Source organism: Cotesia glomerata, linkage group LG3 (genome assembly GCF_020080835.1).
Source record: "Cotesia glomerata isolate CgM1 linkage group LG3, MPM_Cglom_v2.3, whole genome shotgun sequence".
NCBI lineage: Eukaryota > Metazoa > Arthropoda > Insecta > Hymenoptera > Braconidae > Cotesia > Cotesia glomerata.
Window position 1 is genome coordinate 20,316,498 of NC_058160.1, and position 19,555 is coordinate 20,336,052.

Genomic DNA, 19,555 nt, shown 5'->3' on the forward strand with positions numbered 1-19,555 from the left:
TTCTTTTTTAATTAAATTTTTTTATATCATCAGGTGCGTGTTTTAACAATTATTTTATATTGAAAGATTATAATTTATTTTTCAATCCTCTCAATCTGTTAGAAAAAATGTACTTTTATAAATGCTCCTAATAGTAATATATATTTTTCTTCAATAGCGGATGAATTGAAGAATACACGTATTTTTTAGTGGTCTTTCTACGCTGTTCAGCCAACTATATCAAGTCTCTTTGATAATATTAGTTGAAATTACTTTAAAACTGATGGCAGTGTGCGGTCCAATTCGAAAGAACTAATGGACCTCAGAACTTTCATAAAATTTATATTTAATATTTAAATATTGACCATGATAATGTATCAATTAAAATATCACGACTTTAAAAACTTAATCTATTTATATATTTTAATACTCATGACAATTAATGATAGATGTATGTTATAAAATAGAATAAAACTATTTGGCACATTTTATAAATATAATTTTTAAAACTACGTTATGAATTATTTGATTATTACATGAGACTTGAGTAGGCAAACAGTTGTTGTAGAGTTGAAATTGCCAATAACAGGAAAACGTTCTACGTAATCTTTTTTTTTTTCTTTAAGACACATTCTACAAAAAACGTTTATAGCTTTTCTTCTTTTCTCATTAATTAATTAATTAATAATACATTCTAGATTAATAATTATATAACAACATATTAACGAATCAGAAAGCCTTTTGACTTATCATAAGTTTCCTTGAAGATTCTTTCGACTCTTTAAATAAGGCTACCTATATCATTGTAAAGTTATATATCTCATCAAACGCATCTGCAGTAAGTTGGTATAAGAACAATTTATATATGTATATGTATGTATCTATATATACATACAAATATACATATATACAGTATTTTATTTTTTTTTAAACTGCCAGATCGTTTATAAATTGACCTATAAATCTCATATTGCTTAAATCAATGAAAGCCCCTCAGAGGCAGCGATATAAAGATCTTGTCGCTTTTAACTGACGCCAGTGTAAAATGTTGTTTACCTATCAAGGAGGATGTAGATCCCGATGATGTGCTCTAGCAGTCAAAATAGCTTTAAGCTCTGACTCGAGTTGTTTCTTCGTACGTTCACTGACAGATCTACCCCCTACTGAGGGTTGAGCCATTAGTCTTGGTGATGGTGAATTATTGATTGATTTACCACTTGTATCACGATTTTCATGACTACGCGCACGTCTCACAGGCTTTTTATTTAATGCCAAGAGATCTTCTTGACTCTTTTTACGTGTTGGCCTCTCAGTATTGAATGTATTCTCTTGACTGAGGTTATATGTAGATAACGACCCGATTGCTTCCGAGGATTGACTTAGATCAATTGTTCCTGATCCCCATTCTCTAGACAGCTTGCGGCCGATTACAGCAGATTGCTCATTGTTTGGTGATAAAAGAGGACTTTTTGATATCACATGATGACTAGATGGATATGCTGTTGTTGGTGGTGGAGGTGGTCGTTTGAGAGTTGCAAAAGCTGGAAAAGACTGACCTCGTTTTGCGGGACTATGTGAGTACTTTGGAGTAGGTACTCCACCACTAATGGAATCTGATTTAATAGGTGCTGGCCTTAGAGTTGCACTTCCACCAAAACTGGGTGTGCTAAGGCGAGGTGGCGGTGATCCGTCATCTCCGTGACTCAATCTTCTTCCTACTGTTTCGAGTGGACTGCGTACCCTAAGATTTGTACTGCTTAATGTAAACTCACGGGGTTTCATCGGTGTATCGAAATTAACTGGCGACAAACCAAGTCGAGAGCTGGACAAATTAATTGAGCTTCTACTTTTTTCGGGCCTTTTTGGGCTTAAAGGCATCAGTGGACTTTTACTTCGATTACGTTCTTTTTCTTTGGTATTTTTTTCTTCTTTTTTGGCTGCTCGAGTAGCTTCCAGTTCCTTTGCATTAGCATCATCTTTTACTTCTTGTTGTACTCTAGAGGCACTTAATGGTTATTAAAGTCCGTTGATAATTTAGCGACTTTAATGTAAATTAGAATTTTAAAATATGATAAAACTTACCGACGAATTTCTTGAATCATCTCAAAGAATTGGCCTCTGCTCTTACGTCGACGCCGCTCATGTTCCTTCTGCAACAAGGAATCCTTGTAGGTCAAATAATATCACGGCTAGTTCTGTAGATACATTAATACATACCCTTTTAACACTTTTTTGAAATAACGATGTTATGTGACCTTGCTTTACGGTGTGAACCAACTCTCTAGCTGCATGACGAGGTGATACCAGCTCCACACAATTTATGAACCTATAAAGTTTCTGTGAAAAAAACATAACATTGCGGCTTCGCCAAATAGAAGTTTTCGGTCTATGTCGTAAACTTGGCAGGGTGTATTTAAAAAATAAATATTCTCCCACAAGTATAATTCCTCCCACGGCAATACCCAAGCCCAATAAACAAAATACTCCCGCTACGGATCTAACACCAAGAGGTCGGGGGTGACCTCCAGAACCTGAACCAAAAACTGCGTCTCTTCCTTCTTGTCCGGGAATACATGGTAGGCCTCCATACCTTAAATAAATAATGGAATAGATATTTTAAGATATCCATCTAATATTTTTTCTATATCTGACAAAAATAATTATTCTTACCATTTTTCTTGTAAAATATCTAACATCCCGTTAGCTGTATAGTTTGCAATGACCTTCGAAATACTTTCTTGAAGAGGATGACCCTTGGTCAAAGCAACAGCGTATGTATCCTCACTAATTGTTTCACCGATTTTACTCAGTCTACAGCCATCATCGGTCGCTCGATAGTAATCCAATATTGGTGTATCCGCTATCAGTATATCTAAGCTTCCATTAAGTAATCGTTCAACGCCTTCAGCAACATCCGAGAGAGAAAAGCGAGACATATGAGTCCATAACCCAGGGCTGGCTTTTTGCACATAATATTCTGCAACGGACGCTCGTGGTGCGCCGACCTTTTGTAATAATAGCTGTTAAAAATATAAATGTCCACATTATGTGATGCATAAAAAACGTCATCAGAATAGTAATTATAAATTTTTATGATTTCTCCAATAGTTTCATTAGAATTTAAATAATTTTATGATTATTTTTAAAGTTGGTCATGCTTAAATAAAATTTTCCTTTCTTTTCAATTTAATCTATACGCTTACCAGCGAGAGTATTTCTAAGTATGTCATAAAATAAAGAAGTAAAAAAAAAATAACAATAATACTTACACTACGATCGTGATAGTTACTGACAGATGAATGAAAAAAAAGACCGGCTATAAGGGCAGCTATGTTAGCGGTGTAAGAGGCTACGAAGATTACCGAAAATCCACCCCATACATTGATAAGAACTTTGTTAGGCCATGACTTGGGTGCTTTAAAGGCTACAAGGTGTCCACAAAGTAATCCCCACATAACCCAAAGTGCTGAGGCCATTGAAAAATTTTTATTACGCTGTCGACCCCATGGATTCAATCCAAATGGACTGTGCCATTCAAAAAGTGCAACTACAACTGCTGTAACATTGAGTGATGTAAATATCGCAATCCATAAATTGGTGCTAAAAGGTAACAAAAATGCCAATAGTGAAATATGGGAATTAGTTTTTGGAGCTGCTAAAAAGCTAACACCACTAAAATAATAAGGTATTGTAAAGTCAATAACTTCTGCACGTCTTGCTGACACACTTATTGGCGCAAAAGCCAATTGAGCTCGACCATGTAATAATTCTCCAATTACACCATTCCAGGTGCCATTAAGTCCATTTTTTCTGCCAAACAGGCCGTCTGGTGCAATATATAAATCAAAACGAAAATTTAATTCTCTGGCAATCAATGACAATAAGTCTATGGTAAAACCATAACAACATTTGATTGTATCTCCTTTACGACAAGGTAATCCTCTTAAACACAATTGCTGTTGCAAATTTGTTACCATAATAAATGGTGGGGCAATTGCTGTTACAATTTGATACCACGGCATTCCAACTTTTTCTCCATTCTGTTTCATGTATGCAGGCACTATTCCACCTCCTGGCCAAGTTATTGTATCTATTCTAACGTCTTTACCTCCTCTCACTGAACCAACTTTAGTCCACCTGTTAAATAGCAGTTTAAAATATAATTTAAGTCTAAATAAATAATTAATATTAGTATTATAAATACAATTTACCTTAACTGAGTTTTATTACCCGGAAATTGGACAGCTTGTAAATTTAATAATTGAAATTCTGCTTTGTCATGAGATATCTGACGCATTGATTCTCTCAATTTCTTAGTCAAACTTTTAGAAATATTTTCTTTTATCTCGGGAATTGATGTATTATCTGATGTAAAAAAACATGTGGAAAAAAAGTACTCTTTTATCTGCGTGTCCCTTAAGCGATTTAACGACGATTTATACTCCAAAAAAGTATTATCTAGTGCTTGAGACATTTCTCTTAACATTCGTGATAGTAAAGCATCACCACCGGCTATCCTCATGCTCGATGGCCTGAGAGCGAGCATACCGACGGGCATAAAAGTTTTTGAATTAAGATTTTTATCACTCATACGCACCTCTTCATCATCGTCAAACGTAAATGTTTTATCTTCACGTTTTTTTATTGGCTTTTCACCCCACCACTGATATTCCTGAAGATTATGAATGTCATTTGCTAAATTAGACAATGAAGGTAAATGGATTTTATCATTTAAAAAATAACCACTCGTATGTCTTGTCGTTCTCATATTAACTGGTGGACTATTTTCTATTTTAACTGATGATGACGTTAAAGAACTATACATAATATTAGAATTAATTAAACTCGGTTCATTAGGTCTTAATTCCGATTTTAAATCCAGCCATAACCAGAGAAATCGACCATTGAGCATTTGATATTTGTTGGCAATAATGAAAATTTTTTTAGCTTCATTTAAATCACAAGCTAATACAATTACGCTGCCACTTCCACCTTCATCAGAAACTTTTCTCAGTCTTAATTTGAGACTCTTTTCACTAGTCGGTAGATAAATTGTTTTTCTTGGTAGTAATTTATCATGATTTTTAGGTACAAAATGATGAATTGGTAATAGTGTTGTATCAATAAAAAGTGTAAATGCATGCCAGTGTGCTTTATCCATCAATGCAATAGTAGCCGCACCCATTTGTTCAGATCCAGAACCAAGTCGAGTTTCAAAACGTCCAAGCTTACCCTGTAAATATTGTAAACAGTTTTTTTTTATTATATTTTAAATAATGACTATTTTTTAATTTGTATATATTATTAATTAATTTTTTTAAATTTTGTATGTATTATTCACCTGTCTGAGAAAGTCTCTGTGTGTTAGTGGTAACCAAAGTGATGGAATATTAAGGGAAGCACCAGCTGTCATAAGAAATCTTGCAGCGGCTCCTCCACCAATAACAAGATTTAATATAATTTTTCCATCTTCAATAGCCGTACAAAATTTATTGATAAGAGCCAATGGATTTGACTGTGAGTCTGATAATGATGTCATACGCCCTTCGATGTATGACAATTCCAAATCGTTGTGAATAGACTCCAGTCTTGCTTGTTCCCATGCTTGTTGGACGTCCGTTCTCGTTGGAGACTGAGAATGCGACAGACATATCACTAAGCGCCAAGATGATCTTGATCGACTTTTAGTAGCTCTTTCCGTTTTGTTAGTATTCGCTAAACAGTCTGGACTTACTATCCATAATAATAAAAGCAACACCAGCCTCAGTGAGATACCACGCATTTTCCCCGTCTCCTTAACTTGTTACTTTGCTTACTTTTTTTGTACTACATCATTTTGGTTTACTTTTAATCTGAAGAATATATAATAATATGTCGTTTAAATAAATTATATTAATACTAAATATAATAATAATTTATATCAGCATATTTGTTCAATACTAGTATTATTTATCTAATTAATGAACCGTGTGATAAATAAAATTCAAAAACTAGATGTGTACGTGTAGATTAATTTACGATTAATTAACGAGTTAACAACTGACTTAAAAATCTCTCGGGTGTTTTCATGACATATAGTACGACATTGTCGTGATAAAAAAAAATTCTTGACCTCTTATGTATAGAAATACAAAAAAAATATGTCTAAAAATAATTTATATAAAAAAACGGAAAAAATCATTGAAGAAAATATAAATGACAACACATTTAAATTTGACTACAGCAATAATAAAGATAAGATAACAAAAGTGAAAATTACCTCTTAACACAGTTGATTGGAACTGTAGTGACTGGGGGTGGTTTAAAAATTCCACGCAAATAACTCTTTGATACCAGCATAATAATTATCGAAAGTAAAACAATGTCAATTGGTCAATGCAATGGAAGACAAAAAGATTGTTACCGTCACTCGTCCTCTTTTGGACGTTCTGTACCGTGCGTGTCAGCCATTTTCGGGCAGCCCCTCCCTTACAAATCAACCCTTGACTGTTGTATCCCGCGGCATAGATATCTGAACAGGCCAACCCTCAGATTAGGACATACGCGTGCGTGATTGAGGTTTCCAACGTCATAGAAATACTTGATCTAGTAGCCAGTAGGGACAGCAAATGACTATCTTTTTTTTCTCTATTTCAATAAATTTAAGGTATTTTTTTAAATTCACATAAATTTTTTCAGAACAAAAATGTTTTTTTCCGCATTTATCCTAAATTATAAAATTCAATCTTTGTGTATTTCTTTATCTGTGAATGAAAAATACAATCTAACTAATTTTATTGGAGAGTTTGGAAGTACGGAGCACTTATATTCTTTTACCCTTGATATGACCTCACTGATGAATTTTTTTCTTAAATCAATAGAAATAAATACTTTTTTATTTTTGAAAAATATGTTCGATTTTTTTCAGTTTTATAATTGTACGCTACCACAGAATATCAATTTTATGTAGAATAAAATTAATAAAAATATATATTAAATGGATAGGACTAAATAATAGATTGAAATTTTTATCCTCATCCAGAAAATATTTTCATATATTCGGGAATCTATTAAATTTACATTTCATTATATACATGTATTGACATATAGTGATTATTTTCTTTTAGGATGTTAAGATTAATTTAACATTTTTTAAAATTAAAACTAAAATACATACATTTTTATATAGTTCGATATTAATTGAAATAAATTGCAATCAGATAGATACCGCAATTACAGCTAATAAAATCATTATTATTGTTGGAATGTAATAAATGTTATTTTATGCATTGAGAATAGCAATACAACAAGTGCGCAAAGTTGGCAAAATGAGTTTTTACTCGTAAGACGAACAACGAAAAATATATATCTATGTATTTGTATAGGTCAAAAATATTTAAACACCTTTTTTCTTTAAATTATAATCATTTTTCTTTTAATCTAATTAACTAAATAAATTCTGTTGTGATGCATCATTTTCAAATGCACTCCAAGCATTATTTAATTCCATAAATATGAGCTTTGCAATATTTTCATTGGCAGTTCCAGATTGCTGAAATAACAATAAAAAAATACGATAAGTATAATTACACTAAATTTACACTAAAAAAAAAAAAATATTTTTTCAATTTACCTTGTCTGGATGAACTGCCAAACATGCTTTTCGATAAGCTTTTTTCACATCTGCAGGTGAAACGAGCTGATGCATTTCATATCGTTGCCATCTATCAGCTTCTGGCCACAAAACAGTATGTAGTGAACACAAAAGTCCTCTAATATTTCCCTTTTTACCTTCAGTCCACTCAGATACTTTCAATACGTCTGGATCCATTGTTTTAGCAGCTTCAACTTTTCTCATTTCGTTAATAGTCTTTGGACTGTCTTTATCAGCTTTTCGTGAACTAAAGAAATTATATCCTTGACTACCGAGGAGATCTTCAAATACATCAGTATGCTTATTAGCTGGTTTATTATTAAAGATTGATGAATCTATATTATTACTCTCAGTAGGCGCACTAGCTTTATTGGGCATTCGCGGACTAGAAGGAATTGGCGTACCAGCAGTTGCTGGGCTTGCCGATTGTGGAGTATTTGAATCTCGGGGCGTACCATTCCAACTAGCATTGAGACCTGCACCCAAAGATCCAGCTAAATTTGCAAATGGATCTTTATTTTGTGCTCCAAAATTTGGTACACTCGAATTACGTGGAAAATTGTCTTCATTTGGAGTTTTTAGGCCAGAGGTTTTTCCAGTATTTGCCCAATTACTCAAGAGATCATTTGAACTACTGCCACCAAAAGGATCAAACAAGAAATCACCTGTTCCTTTTTGAGTTGTTTGATCTTTCGATGAATTACTACCACCACTCTTAGTGAATATATTATTTGAAACTGACTTATTAACTCCTCGTGTATTTTCAGTTGTCACTGAATTATTGAATGTTGAAAAATTACCAAATAAATCATTCTGAACTTTTGAAGCATCTGAAAATATATCTAATTTTGGAGTAGGCCCAGCGGAAGAAATATTTGAGGGAGGTTCACCTGATGACGGTCCTCCAAAATCTAAAAGAACTGCTTCTGTTAAAATATTATCGCATTGTGAATCAATAACTTCACTTTTTTCTGTTTGAAGCTTTTCGTATTTCTCTTTTTCTTGTTTATTATTATCATTATCATTGTCATTGTATTCGTCTTCTTCTTCTTCTTCTGCTTGATGCAATGGTATTTGTTCCGAAGTATCTTCTTTTGATGTTTCACGTTTTATTATTGGTGGAGAAGGTCGTCTTGGTGGTATTTTACTTTTACCTGGAGTTCTAAAGTTTTCAAGTGTTTCTTCCATTTCTAATGTTGAACCAAATAACGGATCAGGCCTAAGGTCTTCATCATGAGATACTTCTACTTCCCATGGGGCTGGTATTCTAGATGGTTTTAAATTATCTTCACCAACCATAACATTAAGCATAACTCGAAATTGTCCTCCAACTTCTGGAGTATCATCTAAATCTTTTTTATCGAAATTTAATGCACTTTCATTTGGTGGAATAAAACCCGTATGGAAATGTAGTGAAGCTATTTTAATTCCAATTACCCTGCCAAGCTGTTGTCTAGCATGAAATATAACAATAGTAACATCACCACGAACAGTAGCATCACCGATTATTATACAAGCTTTTCCCTCCATCATATCAAATAATTTCATTTCTTCATATTCGGGTTTCTTTGTTGAAAATACAAAAGCACCATTGCTATAAATTTCAATGTAAGGTCTACATCCATCTTTAGCTCTAGTAAATAACGGTACAGGTTGTAATATTAGAGATCGTAATGCTAAAGGTCTTGTATGTGGATAAACACCAGAATGTAAAATGCTCATATAATTTATGGATCGCATTTCTGATGCTTGTAATTGAGGTGGTTGACATCTTCGAGTTGTAAAAAGTGCAATTGTTTCCTCTGGCTTGGATAAGACACCGGCATAAAGTAGTAAAGCACATGCGATTGTTGCACTTGCTCTACAGCCATCCTAAAATAAATTATTATTAAGTATTATTCAAAAAATTTCATCGTTAAATTTCGCTGATTTGTAAGTAAGAGTAAAAATTATACTTACTACACAGTATAGCACCACTATATGATTAAAGTCAGCATCAAGATATCTATAAATATCTTGACAAATTTGATAGAGAGCAGATAAAAGTGGAGCATTAGAATCTGGAGAAGAATAAGCAAATGTGCAGTCAATGTGTTTTCCTGGAAGTCGTGTCACATTTGGCCGACCCCGAGAAAGATTGTACAATTGAATTTTTGCTGGTAGAGGATGTCTGGTTTGCAGAAATGCTCGTACATCTTCTATATGATTAGCTCGATACGTAGATTCTATACCATCGGCTGGATATGGCATTATTAGTATACGTGATGTTAAGTAACTAGCATCCAATTCAGTTCTAGCCATACTCTGTTGCACTGATTGCATTACTTTACTAGATGTATCTTTGAGATTACGAAAAATACTGCCTGCACCACCTTTCAAGGAACTAAAAAGACCGGAACTTGGAATCCCTTGAACTTTAGAAGGTGGATGATGCGCTGGAACAGGTCGATGTAATGCAGGCATTTGTTGAGGTACTGATGAAGCTGGCGGGGTAGATCGTGAGGAAGCTGCTGCTGGTGCTGCTGATGTTACAACTGACGGTTGAGTAGGTGGAGATATCCGTGGCGGTGGTGCTGGTGGAGCTTTTATTTCTATATTAGCAGGTTCTCTTGGATCAAAATTGTTTGATTCAGCAATAGCTGCTAATCTTTCTAATAAAATTGACGTTGTCATACGTTTTATAGGAGACGGTTCTAAACAACCTTTTACTAAGTCATAAATACATTCATAACGAGGATTTGGAGTTGGTGGTGAGTATTTTGCATTGATGATTGCTAATTTATTACCTAAAAATAATAAAATTATATATCGAATATATTATACTAACTTAATAAAATAAAATAAAATATTGGAAAATTAATAGTTCGTAAATACCTTCCGGGAAAGGATGACGAAGCGTAACTAAAGTGTACAGAATACATCCTAACGCCCAACAGTCGACTGGTGGACCAATAGGTTCATTATTCCAGGTATCCATCATTTCTGGAGCACGATACATAGGTGTTGTGAATCTTGCCATTTGATCTTCTAACATGGAACGTTTTTGAGCATTCCATGATGGATCCGGTAATATTTGTTGAGTCGAAGAACTTCCAAAATCACATAACTTAATGAGACCATCACTTGCAAACAAAAAATTTTCTAACTTTATGTCACAATGTATAATTGGTTGAGGCTGTTGAGTGTGCATATGATGAACTGCTTTAGTTATTTGATAAGCTACACGGCATACTTGAGGTAGAGTCAAAGAATTAGTTGATGTACCACGAAGTACATCAGCTAAAGTACCACCAGGGCACAATTCCATTACTACTAAGTATTCACATCCTCGTCTTTCTTCTCGCTCAATTCGTTGTGCACATAGATATTGAATAACATTGGGATGCCCAGATAATTTTTTCAATGTTTCTATTTCTTTTATAATATTTTTATTTGCTTCTTCATCTACTGCTATCAGTCTCTATAAGTTAAAATATTTTTGTATTATTAAAAGTATTTTACATTATAAGTGTCAACGTTTTATAATAATTTTTTTTAAATAAATATTAAATATTAACTACCTTTAATGCGTACTCTTTACCCGTGGCAATATCTTCTACTGCGAAAACTAACGCCCAGCCACCTGTTTTTGTAACAAAATATGCCATTAACAACTTGATTACTTATATTTTTACTTTTATGTTTTTGAAAGTTTAACAAAACAATAACAAAAAAATTTTAAAAACCTATAAAATACAAAATAACAACTTTACTGAAACTTTCACTTGATAATTTTTAGAGCATTACAATGTATATGAACAATGAACGATATGTCTTGACCAATTCAACTATCACTATTGCTTGAATTGCTTTAAAAATAATTTATTACAATAAAATTATAATTTAAATAATAAATTAAAAATTGATATTAAGCTACTTACATTTCAGATTATAACAATTGTTTTACAAATTAAGTAATGATCAATAATGAATTAAAATAATCTAAGTGATATTTTAGATTTAAACAATTCTTTAACTTATTAATTACCGAATGACAAGTTCAATACTATCAGTAATAAATTCTTTTTTATTGTTATTAAAAATAGTAGGTAGTGAACACTTACCCTCAGCAATTAATCTATTAACTCGTAATTTTACATTACTTATTTCTAACACTTGTCCCACATATTCGTTAGTACCAGCACTACCATTTAAGTATCCAAACGCCGATTTTAAGTAATCCGACATATTTATTTGTAAAAGTTTTTAGTAGAGTTTTTTTACAATTATGTTACGATTGAAAACCATCAAGCCGATGCTGTTCGTCCATATTGTAATTCTGACGTATAGAACATTGACATTCAACATTACACTTATTTTACTCTGGCTTATTCCTCTCTTTCTTTTGCTTATTGAATTCTTGTATCTACTCACATACTATCTGCGTCATACGCAGATAGTATTACGGTTGTTATTATTGTAATATTTTTCATGTCCCTCCTCATCCTTCTATCCTTCTTGACGCCTTCCTTGCTCGGATTTATTTTATTGGCTAATAATAATTTACCAACATGAGTTCAATTCTCCCGGGAATATTTGAATATTCAATTTTGAAAATGAAAAATAAAAGAATAAATAAATGTAAAATGTGAATAATTTTTATAGGTAAAATTATTAAAAAAGTATTTAGTTTTTCATAAAATCTGATTACGTTTTATAGTTATGAATTTATTTATTCATGATTAAACTCAATGGAATATTGGAAAGAAAACATACATACTGATTTTTATTGCTATTAAAGTGACAAATATATTAGCAGTAATATGAAAATTACAATTACGATGATTACACACTTTACTATCGCAGGCAATATCGAAAATCTCTGGTGGAAAGTGTATACGATTGCAGAATTTTGTTTTAAGTTCCAAAAAACAACGTTCTCCAATTTTCAAATGCGAAATGGATTGATGATGTATATGTTAAAGAAATCCTAAAAATTTTCAGATATATGTTGATTTAATTGTCTTACTGAATTACTATAAATCAAATTTTTTTTATATTTAACTGTGGATAAGTCTAAACAAATAATCCGAGACGTACCGAATTTTTTACAGAATATTTTTAAAAACGACGCTAGTTAAAAAGTTTCTTATATATCAGAAACTTTTTATACAATAAGTACTATTTTCTTGTATACAATAAGTACTGTTCGAAAACGTTAGTATAAAATTGGAGGTAATTACAAGCATAATGAAATTTCGATTAATAAACTTTTGAATGTGTAGATAATTTTTAGGTAGATTTCGTTAATAAACAAAAAAAAACTTCTTTTTCAGAATTTTTTAAACTTATCTAAAAATTTTCAAATTACGAAGCAAATTTTGCTCATTTGATGCCTTTTTACTAAATTTTGAATAACTGGTCCGAAAAAAAAAAAACCACTTGATGGATTGATCTATAAATTTACAAGACTATTGATGGTACAATAAGGTCAGAAAATTCTTAAAAACCTTAGCTTTCCCATCAGTATTTCGGCTCAAATGCAGCCGTTTTACTAAAATAACGGAAAAAGGTAATTTTTTTAACTTTTTTTCAAATTGAAATTGGGAATGAGAAAAAAAAATTAAGAAAAAAATATTTTTAACTTCACGCTATAAAAATCAATGATTTAAAAAAATTAGGAAGTTATTGATTTCACCCCAACTCTATCATTTACTAATTTATTGTTGAATTTTTTCTAGTGGCTATATTATATGTAATGTTGTGAGTCAACATAATAGAAAATTTTTTATGACAAATAAAAAAAAAATTGCATAGAACTATTGTTATTAATTTTTATTAAAAAAGTTATATGTATATATTTTAGATTATGAAAGTGTTATACACTACTTTTAATGTCACCAATTCAAATTAATTGGAAAGATTGGAATAATTGTGAAACAAGCGACCTGAGAAATGAATCTAAGTTATAATACAGTGGAATATTTCTTAAATAAAATTATTTAGAAATATTAAAGAACTTCTTGGGTTATATTTGTATAGTTTTAATTTATTTATTGTTTTTTTTTTTTTTCTATTTTTAGTTCTAGGGTATTTTTTTGAATTGATTTTAGGCTGAGTTGGGTAAATAAAAAAAAATTATTTAGAGGGCAGCATGTACCGAGGAGTAATAGTTCAATTGTAACGAAACCCGTGATCATCAGAACTCGCGATCGGGACGCTTTTCTCTTCAGTATTGTGTTGACTGTGAGTGGGTTGAGGTCGAACATGGTGTCATTTTGTAATTGTATATTTCAAATAACGTGGTTATTTAAGAGTTTTAACAATAAACATAAGTTAGTCAGTGCATTGTTGAATGTTAAATAATACTAAATGATAAATAAAACAAAGTAAAAATTAATTATGAATAAGAAAATGTAACTGCATTATCATGTATGCGCTACATTAGAATTTAAGCAACAAAGGCGTAGATTTTTTTAGGAAATATTTGTTTAATTAATTATTTTTTTTACAATTGAGTGTAAATTATTGACTTGAGACTGTTTAAAATTAGCTTTAAGGTGATAATTAATATAGAACAAATGAAAAAATATAAAGTGTGACAAGTGCCGAAGAAAATTATAGTCTAAAAAAAAAATTCAACAAGTGGTGGATCAACATCGGCTGAGATAAAATTTTTTGGGCCATTATTAAGCAGGTTAAGACTGAGGTACATGTTCAGTATTATTTTTATATATTATACATGCATAAGACAAAAAATTGTAGGATATTTTAAAGTAAAATGGATCAAATTTACAAACAGTTGAAATTAAATGTAATAAGCGCGTCAATGTTTGCTTAATACAGTGAAAGAGACGGAGAGGTCTCGTAGTGAGAAATTTAATATCATTTGATGTGTCGATACATTATTTAAAGTCGAGGTTGTCGATTAATAACTTTAATAACTGATATGCGACAGACGATAAGAAAGAAACTTGGTGGTTCGGATATTTCTGTTGAATGGCCGTTAGATGGCAACACAATTCAGAAAAAATGGTATAGCATTACTTGAATAATATTTATTATGGAGACTATACATATTATGTTGTATAATCTCCATAATATTGATATTAATGACAGAATCATGTAGACAATAGTTATTTTCGATACATATGCGCAAAGGGAGGGATTTTGACGGCTTGGTGACGTCACAAGTTTGAGGCTATGGGCGCATTATTATCAAGACCGAGTTATTTATCCGGACGAGCGTAGCGAAATTTCCTTAAAAAAATCTTGACTCTCGGCACTGTAGGACCAATATTTATAATTTTCCCAGAAGAATTAAAATACGGCCGAAAACGGGTGCTCTGGCTTGCGTAAGCCACGTCTGCTTTAGACTTAATACTGCAAATTTCAATACAGTTTTGTTACTTTGTTTATTTTAATAACATTGAAAATGTTGCATATTGATATCATTTTTATGATAACTTGCCTCATATTTGAATTATTAAGACAAATTATATATAAGGTAAAAGACCCAGTTATTGACACTGGCCTAGTTGTTGACAATTGCAATTTTATTTAAATTGAAAAAAAGCCAACTCCAATAAATCAATAAATACAATTTGTAAATTATAATTTTTTAGATAATCGGTTTTTTGAGAAAATTTTATTTCTTTAATTGGAATAAAATTGCAAGTGTCAAACAACTAGTTAGTAACGGGGTCTTTTATTTTACTTGAAATAACTTATATTCTCATAATCAGCTTATAATAATATATCCACAGATTCGGTAGAATCTGGCGCCAAGTTCCGTTCAAATCCGTTGTAAATGGTTTAAATATCTTATGTTGTTAAACTTTTTTTTTTATCATGATTTTATATATCATTATGCTTATGCAATTTATAACCTCTTTTAGTGTTTACAAGCTGTCATAATCCTACACTACTAACCATCGTAAATATATTGCTCGTGAGCATGACCAAGTTCACCCTTTACTCCGATCTCTGTTTTACCAATACAATAATTTGCTTCACAACAGTATTTATTGTTAAGTGACAATTTCTATTGTTTATAAGTAAATGTATAAAATATCAATCAGGGTGCAATTATTTATAATGTTTTTAAAAACGAATTTATAATGTTAAGATCAAAATTATGATCTACTAAGTGTTTCCACTAGCTATTGTTTATTTATAAAATAATATTTATTATAAGTGATATATTGACATTATTAATTCGTATAGATGCAATTATTTTAGAATACAGTAAAGTGACTGAGAAAAAATTAAAATTATTGATCTTTAAATTTTTACAAAAAATAATAAATAATCAAAAATGTCATTAGATATGGTTAAATTTACAAAACTGCGTACGGCTATTGATCCAAGTTTTTGGGCTAAGTTAGCAGAATTGAAATTGGATAAATATAAATTGGAAGATAAAACTGAAATATCCATTTGGAGTGGTTATAGCTTGGATAAAGCATATGAGAACAGAACAAGTCCAATGATTCTTGATTGCACATCGTTTAATGAGTAAGATATTATTACTTCATATTTATGATTATGGAACTAAATAAGATTTTTTGCTTTTAAATTTAGAGTTAACTATTTATTAATCTGTGTATATAAATTTTTAGAAACGTTGAAACAACATCACTTAACGGATCTGTTGTCTGTACTGGAATACTCATTAACACTAATACTTTTGAATCATTCAGACAAACTCAACCAGATAAATTTATTGATTCACTTGGTAAACATCTCAAAGATGCTATCATTGATGGGACAGCATTAAAAGAACCTTGGCGACTTACTTTATTTTTATTATTATCATACGCTGATTTAAAAAAACACAGATTTCATTATTGGGCAGCTTATCCAACTTTATTTAATTTACCTGAAATTCATTATGATGGCCCCCAAACAAAAGCTACAGAAATACTTTCAAGCAACGATTTTAATAAGCTCCAGACTAATTTTAATAGTTTGGACTCGAAATTTAAAAGCTTTTTTGCTATTTTATTATCCAGTGATGGTTTAAAGATTATGACTTTGTTCGAAGGCGTTACTTATGTTAACTCATCACTAGTTAAAGCCAAAGAAACTAGTTGTGTAAGTATCTTGACAATAGTATAAATTTGGCAAATCATTTTAATAAATAATTTACTCGTTTTCTTCAGGTTGATCAAAAGCTGTATTTTGCATTTTATGATCCATGTGATACTCTTGAGCCAGGATGGCCACTAAGAAATCTTTTATGTCTGTTATTTTATTCTTGCCCAGATTTTACTTATAATAAATCAATAAATATATTATCTCTTCGTGGTAAAAATTTAGAGTTGTCTATTATATTTTCTATAAAAACAAAAGGAGATGAAAAAATTTTGGATAGAAAAGAAATAATCGAAGGACGACTAGTAGGATGGGAAGCTAATGTAAACGGTAAAATGGGACCAAATATTGCTGATCTATCCGAATCACTAGATCCAAATCGGTAAATACAATAAATTTATCATTATTATTAATAATAATAAATATTTTTTATCCAGCAATGTATTTTATTTCAGGATGGCTGCTCGTGCAGTTGGTTTAAATTTAAAACTTATGAAGTGGCGATTAGTTCCTGATTTAGATTTAGAAAAAGTCTCTAAACTTCGTTGTTTACTACTAGGAGCCGGTACTTTAGGTTGCTCAGTTGCAAGAGTATTGATTGGTTGGGGAATTAAAAACATAACATTCGTTGATAGTTCAACAGTATCTCACAGTAATACTGTTAGACAAAGTCTTTACACTCACGAAGATGCAGTTAATAAACGATTGAAAGCTGAAGCAGCAAGAGATGCACTTCTCCGAATATCTCCTACATTTGTAAATATTTTATTTAATTTAAAAATCTTTAGTAAACAGAATAATATTTAAAATTATTTATCTATGGTTAGAATGTTGAAGCCGTAGTCATGCATATTCCAATGCCTGGCCATGTAGTAGGACAAAGTCTTCTAGCCTCGACTCAGACAGCCGTAAAAACACTAGAAAAATTAGTTCAAAATCATGATGTGATATTTTTATTGCTTGATTCACGTGAAGCACGTTGGTTACCTACATTATTATGCGCAGTATTTGACAAAATGGCAATAAACGCAGCTCTTGGTTTTGATTCCTACACTGTACAACGTCACGGTACACGAAGAGTAACAGTAGCTACTTCTCCTGATTTAACTCAAAATTGTCCATCTGGTGAAGATCTCGGCTGTTATTTTTGCAATGATGTAACGCAACCAGGAAATGTAAGTTTCATTATATACAATATAAAACAACTAGAAGATACACTATTTATTATTTAATCACTACAATTGCAGTCCCAGGCTGATAGAACTCTCGATCAACAATGTACAGTAAGTAGACCTGGATTATCATCAATTGCTGCTGGCCTTGCAGTTGAACTAATGATTGCTATGACTCAACATTCTAAAGGGTAATGAGATTTACTATTGATTGAAATAAATATTAATATACTTTAATTATTTCATTATTATTTAATCCTAAAGAATTGGAGCCAACGCTTTTATGGATGATGGTAGAAATCAATATCGCTCTAGTGAAAGAGAGTCTTGTGAAGGCTTACTCGGATTGATTCCACATACTTTGCGTGGTTCTCTTTGGAATTATGAGATGCGGCTAACAATTACTCATAGATTTCCATCCTGCACGGCCTGTTCTATACCAATAATTAATGAATACCGAAAACGTGGTTTTGATTTTATTCTTGATGCTTGTAATCAGCCTAATTATTTGGAACGAATTGCTGGCTTAGAAGATTTACTGAAAAGACCTAATCTAGATGAGGTACGTAAAAACAATGTATTTATTTTAAATATAACGAGAAATATTTTCGTAGTAATTAATTTGATTATTTAAACTTTCAGCTGTGTTATGCAATAGATAGTTCCGATGAAGACAGTGAGAATATCAGTCTCACAAAAGTTTAGAAATGGATCTACATTTTATAAATTATCATTTTTTATAAACTTGTAAAAACTATTATTTTATGAATTACTCATACAAGATTTTTATTTTGTTATTTAAATGATAAGTATAACCAAAAGTTTGTACGCAATGTTATAATATTTTACATATTAATGTTTGTGATAAAAACAAATTAAAATATATAACTGACAAGTACAAAAATTAATATTTCCCATCGGATTTTCTATTGTAAGCAACGAATTTTAGCATTACTAAGTATTACATTCATATTATTCAAAAAGTTTTTAATATTAATTAAAAAATTCTTAATATAAAATAATGGATTATAACTAAATAACTAGTATAAATAACAAAATGTCATGATAAAATATGATAAATTTTTTTTTTTATTGTTTGCTTATTTATATAAAAGTACTTGATTGAGCTTATTATAAAATTAACATTTATCATAAAAATTTATGAAATAATTACAATTTGATTAAATTTACATTGTAAAGTTGTATGCGTCATTTATTAGCTTTAATTATGAAAATTATCGCAATACCAATAGTTTAATAAAATATTTATTTAAAAAAGTAGTTATTTGATATTTTTACTAATTAAAAAAATCAAAGAAACCCCGGAAAATTCAAAACACTGCATTTTTTTTCCACTGCTCGAAATGATTGAGCTTGTCAATCGCGCTTTTTTTTTTAAACTAAAAAATAACTAAAGGTTTAAAAAAACTATCATTTTTCTGAAAAACGCTAAAAATCTTGTCGAAAGCAACTTTGAATATTTTTTTCTCTCAAGGAAAATAATAATTTTTAAAAGAAAAAACGTCTTATTTAAGAGTAAATTTTTTAAAAAGCCATAATAATGTTTTTTAACGAGAATTGAAAGTAAAAAGTGCTACTTTTTTATAAGCTTTAATCTTTAATTCTAAATAAGTATTAAAAGAATTAAACTCTTCAAAAAATAATAAGAAGTCAAATGAGAAAATTTAACATTCTA

At 30.8% G+C, this 19,555-nt stretch overlaps 3 protein-coding genes across 6 annotated transcripts; 1 reads left to right on the forward strand and 2 right to left on the reverse strand.

The window, feature by feature from the left end:
* Positions 1-909: 909 nt before the first annotated feature.
* On the reverse strand, positions 910-6,533 carry LOC123260588. 4 transcript variants are annotated; one of them, XM_044721769.1, is made up of 8 exons: positions 6,239-6,533; positions 5,321-5,831; positions 4,191-5,212; positions 3,249-4,116; positions 2,650-2,999; positions 2,197-2,569; positions 2,062-2,129; positions 910-1,984 (listed from the first exon to the last, which is right to left on the reverse strand). In XM_044721769.1, the coding sequence occupies exons 2-8, from the start codon at positions 5,759-5,761 to the stop codon at positions 1,039-1,041; spliced, it is 4,068 nt and encodes a 1,355-aa protein (XP_044577704.1). In that variant the 5' UTR covers positions 5,762-5,831; positions 6,239-6,533; the 3' UTR covers positions 910-1,038. The 4 variants fall into 4 exon arrangements, with proteins under 4 accessions (XP_044577704.1, XP_044577702.1, XP_044577703.1 ...); XM_044721767.1 differs by having other exon boundaries at positions 2,062-2,144; XM_044721768.1 differs by having other exon boundaries at positions 910-1,975; positions 2,062-2,144; positions 6,239-6,532.
* A 584-nt stretch (positions 6,534-7,117) lies between these two features.
* LOC123260433 (cyclin-G-associated kinase) lies at positions 7,118-12,081 on the reverse strand. Its single transcript, XM_044721531.1, has 6 exons — positions 11,716-12,081; positions 11,173-11,234; positions 10,487-11,072; positions 9,572-10,398; positions 7,592-9,484; positions 7,118-7,510 (listed from the first exon to the last, which is right to left on the reverse strand). Exons 1-6 carry the CDS (start codon positions 11,837-11,839, stop codon positions 7,403-7,405), a joined length of 3,600 nt encoding a protein of 1,199 aa, XP_044577466.1. The 5' UTR covers positions 11,840-12,081; the 3' UTR covers positions 7,118-7,402.
* Positions 12,082-15,847: 3,766 nt separating this feature from the next.
* On the forward strand, positions 15,848-18,730 carry LOC123260434 (ubiquitin-like modifier-activating enzyme atg7). The gene is made up of 8 exons (XM_044721532.1): positions 15,848-16,108; positions 16,213-16,687; positions 16,756-17,069; positions 17,143-17,443; positions 17,515-17,862; positions 17,935-18,050; positions 18,124-18,421; positions 18,502-18,730. Exons 1-8 carry the CDS (start codon positions 15,909-15,911, stop codon positions 18,562-18,564), a joined length of 2,115 nt encoding a protein of 704 aa, XP_044577467.1. The 5' UTR covers positions 15,848-15,908; the 3' UTR covers positions 18,565-18,730.
* The last annotated feature ends 825 nt before the right edge of the window (positions 18,731-19,555 follow it).

Coding starts and splice junctions, on each gene's coding strand:
- LOC123260588 (XM_044721767.1), bottom strand. CDS start 5,761: ATGCGTGGTATCTCACTGAGGCTGGTGTTGCTTTTATTATTATGGATA. Junction 3,000..3,248: donor GTAACTATCACGATCGTAGT/GTAAGTATTATT, acceptor TATTTTTAACAG/CTATTATTACAAAAGGTCGG. Junction 1,985..2,061: donor ATGATTCAAGAAATTCGTCG/GTAAGTTTTATC, acceptor ATAACCATTAAG/TGCCTCTAGAGTACAACAAG.
- LOC123260433 (XM_044721531.1), bottom strand. CDS start 11,839: ATGTCGGATTACTTAAAATCGGCGTTTGGATACTTAAATGGTAGTGCT. Junction 11,073..11,172: donor GTAAAGAGTACGCATTAAAG/GTAGTTAATATT, acceptor TTTAACTTATAG/AGACTGATAGCAGTAGATGA. Junction 7,511..7,591: donor TGGCAGTTCATCCAGACAAG/GTAAATTGAAAA, acceptor TTGTTATTTCAG/CAATCTGGAACTGCCAATGA.
- LOC123260434 (XM_044721532.1), top strand. CDS start 15,909: ATGTCATTAGATATGGTTAAATTTACAAAACTGCGTACGGCTATTGAT. Junction 16,109..16,212: donor GATTGCACATCGTTTAATGA/GTAAGATATTAT, acceptor ATAAATTTTTAG/AAACGTTGAAACAACATCAC. Junction 17,444..17,514: donor TCCGAATATCTCCTACATTT/GTAAATATTTTA, acceptor ATCTATGGTTAG/AATGTTGAAGCCGTAGTCAT.